Source organism: Kryptolebias marmoratus, linkage group LG5 (genome assembly GCF_001649575.2).
Source record: "Kryptolebias marmoratus isolate JLee-2015 linkage group LG5, ASM164957v2, whole genome shotgun sequence".
Classification (NCBI taxonomy): domain Eukaryota; kingdom Metazoa; phylum Chordata; class Actinopteri; order Cyprinodontiformes; family Rivulidae; genus Kryptolebias; species Kryptolebias marmoratus.
In genome coordinates this window covers 2,026,936-2,032,313 of record NC_051434.1, presented here as the reverse complement: position 1 = coordinate 2,032,313, position 5,378 = coordinate 2,026,936, and the positions used below count along the sequence as shown (strand labels likewise).

General features: G+C 41.2%; 1 protein-coding gene across 2 annotated transcripts in view; it reads left to right on the top strand.

The window, feature by feature from the left end:
* The window catches only part of pvrl2l (PVR cell adhesion molecule related 2 like), a 289,332-nt gene extending 284,348 nt beyond the window's left edge, over positions 1-4,984 (top strand). Inside the window, exons 9-11 of one of the 2 annotated variants that reach the window (XM_017427627.3) lie at positions 909-966; positions 2,200-2,295; positions 4,662-4,984. In XM_017427627.3, the coding sequence (XP_017283116.1) occupies positions 909-966; positions 2,200-2,295; positions 4,662-4,844 (337 nt within the window). In that variant the 3' untranslated portion in view covers positions 4,845-4,984. The remainder of the gene's footprint in view (positions 1-908; positions 967-2,199; positions 2,296-4,661) is intronic. The other variant, XM_017427628.3, reaches the window with a different exon arrangement.
* The last annotated feature ends 394 nt before the right edge of the window (positions 4,985-5,378 follow it).

Sequence of the window (5,378 nt, the reverse complement as noted above, 5' to 3'; positions counted from 1 at the left end):
CCTGCAGTGTAATCATGGAACATAAACGCATCGACAAACACTTTGTGTCTGCAAAACATGTGAGGAGAGCTGCAGACCAGGGACAATCCAGAAATGCTCATGAATGTCAGTTTAGAAGCTATCAAAGTTCTCAAATAAAGCACCTTTTGTGAATGTCAATGTTTGTTGGTAATTATCTTACAGAACTAGGAAGTATTTTTGGTTTATATATTAAAGGTTTTGGTTTTTTATTGATTTTAGTAAAAAAAAATTGCAACTATTAGGAAAATGCCCCGCGAAATGAGGCATTTTAGCCGCAACAATCACAAAAAATGCCCGCAAAATCCTGGAGGGATTGATTTATTGCAAAGTGTTTTATAGAACCAGCTTTATATTTAAAGTCGCAAACATTTTTACCGTTTCCATTTTCAGCTCTTTGCCTTTGTTGTCGAACAGCAGAGGAAAGAAAAACATGGCTGAAGCTTTGAGTTTTCCTGGCTTTGAAGAGAGAAATGTTATTTTACTTTCAAGATTGTTTGAATAAAATATGAACTATTCCTAACATTCATGAGTTTAACAGTTCCCACCTTGTCAGTGAAAAGAGACAAAGCAACTTTAGACAATCAAAGCTTTTCTCTTTCCTACAGAGGACTTCTCCACCTGTTGAGATTGATTTTGTCACCCGGTGTAAAAAAAAGTCTTTAAACCTGACAAAAAGTGTCTTTCCTCCCGGTGATTGCTGAATTTCTGTACAAACAGAAGCCCGATTGAGTTACGACACAATGGGGACATCTTTAGAGTTCAATATTTCATCTGTGTCCTCTCTCAGCAGCCGATTTGTCTTTTAAATACAAAGAAATCAGACGTTTTAACGAAGCCACGATCGATAGCGCATTACTTTTTGTCTTTTTGCCTTTTTGTCCAACCAGGGGCCCGCCCAAGCACAAGCCCCCTCCCCCCGTGAAGGCAGGCAGCTCTACGGAGATGGTGAGGGATCGACACGACTTCGAATCAATCCTTATTGTCACCACAATTATATTAGAGACACACACAAACACACAAAGTCCATTTGGGCAGTCATAATGGGGCTAATGGCCATTGATTGGCGATCGCAGCTATGTGTGCTCGAATAATTAGCTTGGCTTGTGAAGAGCTCCATCAGAGCAATTTGTTGTTTTTTCCTCTATCATTCCATCACATTTTGGTGTGCTTATGCAATGAGACTGCATATCAGTAATTTTATGTTGATTAGATATGGAAAAGGGATCTAATGGCTCTTAATGCTTCGGCTAAAAGGATGGTTCACGGAGTTCAGCAGTGAAAGGTTTTTAACGTTTCCGAGGTTTCCCGATCAAAAGGAGCGCATTATGTCTGCAGCTTCACTGATATGTTCACATCAGTCCTCCGGGCTTCGAGGGCAGCTTGTCTTCTGGCACATTTCAGCTGTTATCTGATTGTTTTTTTGAGCATAATAAGACCGTGTGCCTCAGGTTCCAGCAGCTGATAACCGAAGACTCAAACAGACAAAAGCATTCATTCATTAGACCCTCCTATGAAAAACAAACAGAAATTTGAATTTTTCACAGAAGCATAATCGACTGCAGGGAGCATTTTCTCAAATGGAAAAAAAGGATAAATGTTGTAGCTTAAATGTTAGAAAAGAGCAGAAGTTCAGAACAGAAACAAGCTGACCTCAAAGTCCATTCAGATGTTTCTGGTATGAAAATCCTCCCAGCAAATCTCTTTTTGCATCAGTTCTGTAACAAAATTCAGTTTTTAAAGAGAGAAATCCCCAGCAGGACCCAGAAAAGAGGCTGGCTTGTTGTGCTTTGCTTTGTTGCACCTGTCACACGTTCTGCAGAGATCCGGAGCTGCACTCGGAAACAGAGAACTGCAGCAATTTAGGCAAATACAGCCGTTTAATTTGGATATTTCTGTCCACTCTGTGTTATTAGAATTATATGTTACAAAGGAAATCAAAGCGAGGAGTTTGCTTTAATATATATGGAATAAAAAGGCTGAGAGGAACAAAGCAGGAAGGATGCATGCCAGTGAAGAGTTGTGACTTTTTTCAAAGACTCTAACTCAGAGTGTTTCTTGTTAACATATTCTCTTGAATTGTTTCAAAGTCCTCTCCTGTCTTCTCAGCTTGACTGCACGTTGCTCTGCTTGTGTTTCTCTCCTCTTTGCTTTCTTCTGCGCTGGTTTCTGTGCATGCAGCTGAACAAGCCGTCAGAGCCGCCCACAGCCACCGAGACAGTTCCTCTGAGCCCAGGAGAGGTTTACTACGAGCCCACAGGGGGAGAGCCTGTCACAGTAACTAACACACACATTACACGCTCACACACATGCAAAACGAACTGCTTTTACCTCTGAGACGTGAGCCACATTCAGCCGCAGCGGGCTGCTCGTACGTGTGAGCAGATGCATCTTTGCTTTGTTCCAGAAGCTCTTCAGAGATGTTTGCTTCTAAAAAGTGAGCACGAAGAGTAGTTATAAGCGGTCAGTATCTTACCTTCAGGAGACAGCAGTCAGAACAGTCTCAGTTTGGAGAATCAGAGAGAAATGTAACGACTATAAAAACACATCATCTGAAACAACTCAAACTAGGCGACAAAGTGGAAATATTAGATAATCATGATGTGATTAACCATACCATGATGCAGCTGCCACCGTACTTCCCTGCAACAAGGCCCGTTTTCTACATACGATGTTTTAAGTTCTGCAGAAAGGCTCCATTATTGTTCAGTAAATTAGAGGATAAACGCTGAGATGCTCTCCGAGTCCATTAAACTCCATTAGGCTTGTTATCTCAGCCATAAAGAACTGAGATTCTCAACTTTCCAGCAAGTTCTCATCTTGCTTTCTGTAATAAATGCTAATATTTCATGGTATTGTTTTACAACTAACTAAAAAAAAAGCCCCTTTGCTTCCTGTTTACACTGACTGGTGCATTTCCAGAGTGTGTGAACGCTCAGATTGTTTTTGAAACTAAGCGAGCTGCCTAATGGAGCTGGATAGACCCAGATGATAAATCACATTCTTACAGAAAAAAGTTAATGGAAAGTTTCTCCCCACAGAGATAAGCTTTCACTATTAATCTTTGGTTGTTTTTCAGTGCAGAAGAACTCCTCACTTCTGTTTTATCTGATAATGTGGTAGCATCTATGGTAAGCTCTTTATGGAGCTGCCTTGGCTGATTGTTGTCTCCACTAACACACCCGCGCCCGCTCATAACTCGAAGCTCCTCTGATGACCTGTCACATCTCACGAGGAGCCATCTTTACCAAAGTGCACAATGTTCCTGCAAACACACAGAGCTGCTCGAGTACGACGATCCTGATCTGTGTTCACTTCTTTGTTTTTTTTAAGGCAAATGAATTTTGGCAAGTTTAGCAACATCGTGCTCGCTGTTTAGTGAAGCTTTGTATCTTTGTTCACTTTCACAGATGTCTCTGTACCCACCTCGCCCTGCTTTGTGCTGCAGTTTCATCATTATTTTAGCGTGGTTTGGCCTGAACATTCAGGGCTGTAGCTGCAGATAAATACAGTTCTATTAAATCATGCATTAACTTCCAATAATCAGTAACACCACATGTTGGGCTTTCTGTGCGTTTTGCATCAGTAACACCTTCACCTTTGAGTTTGTGTGTAATCTCTGCTCCATAAGGAGTGGTTTTATTTTCTCTATAAAACAGCTTGATCAGCTGGAGCCTCTGCAGCAATTAGTGTAAGCAGGGTTGTGCAGCATGCATGCTGGGATACATGCATACAGTAGGTGCACAAACGCAAAGCAGTAACTTTTATACTCAAAAGGGTACGAAGCTGTAACCTCTGGGTACAAAATGAGGGTAAAGTTTGGTGGATGGACGATTTGATTGGCGTTCATTTGGACAAATCAGTGTTTTCCTCTGGATGTTTGTTGCTTTTAGATGCAAATAATCAGACCCTCCAGGATTTTGCGATGTTGCGATCACAACTATTAACGCATTATCACGCGAACACCGCAAAATTGCAACTTTTTGCAACTTTGCCAAAACCCTGCAACTTTCCCGCAACTTTAACCCAACCGTTTCTGCGGTCTAGTCTCTTCTTTGTGGATTTGTGTAGCGTGGAATACAAAATAAGCCCAAATAACTCAGGAAGAAGACACGTGACGTCACTTCCTGCAGACCAGGGACAATCCAGAAATGCTCATGAATGTCAGTTTAGAAGCTATCAAAGTTCTCAAATAAAGCACCTTTTGAGAATGTCAATGTTTGTTGGGAATTATCTTACAAAAATAGGAAGGATTTTTGGTTTATATATTAAGAGTTATGGTTGTTTATTGATTTTATTTTAAAAAAATGGCAACTTTTAGGAAAATGCCCCGCGAAATCAGGCATTTTAGCCGCAATAATCACAAAAAACGGCCGTGAAATCCTGGAGGGACTGAATAATGTTTGAAAGCGCCGTTGCTTTTGTTTGGACCATGATTGCATCTTATTAGTAATTGATTCTTGTGGTCACCGCAGACAACATCCTGTCTCGTTTAAGGTCCTTCTCATGGATGGTTAAAGCAAAGCAGAGTTAGTTATTCGTTGCAGTCGTTGTTTAGAAATTAAATCCAAACTCCTTCAAAAAAAGGAACATAAAAAGTCAGAAACCTTCCCGATTCTGAACGACTGTGTTGATCTTTTTAGAGCATGGATGAGGAGACCCCCGGAGCCCTGAACGGTGGGGCCCCCCCAGTCCTGGACAACTCGGCCAGAGTGTTTAAAGACGACGCCGACCGTCACCACGGCAACGACTCGTCCAACCACGGGCCCCCAGCTGCCAACATTCCTCGCGGCGAAAGCTTTGTGTCTTCCGCCATGTATGTGTAGCCGTAGCAACAGGAACACCACCACAGAGGCGTACGGGCAAGTTCCAGGTCACCTAAGATAGCAAAAAAAAAAAAAAAAGGAGAAACAACCACACCTGTTTCCATTTTTATTGTAAATTAAACCTGTAAGTTAAGTTTTAACCAGATGCCACATGTTTTAAGGCTTCATTTCGTTTTCTGTGGTGGATGGAAGTGGGAAAGCTTTTTTTTTGTTTTTTTAGTTTTGTAAAGTTAAGTGTTGCAGTTTTCCGAAGCCATTAAAGCCTTTGAAATCATATGTGCACTACATAAGATGAGGCGGGCTTTTAAAACATGTCTGAAGGCGCTGTGATGTAGGTGAACTGGAACTCTAATTAAGTACTAATTAAAACACAACGTTCTGCCTTTGTGAAGACTGCAAATCCACATTTCCACCAAAAAATACAAGCAGAAAACAGCTTTTTCTGGGGAATTCACTATGGAATACTATATGCAACATTTTGTGCCATGAACATCTGAAAGGAGAGTTCAGATTCTTAAAGTGGAAATGTGATGA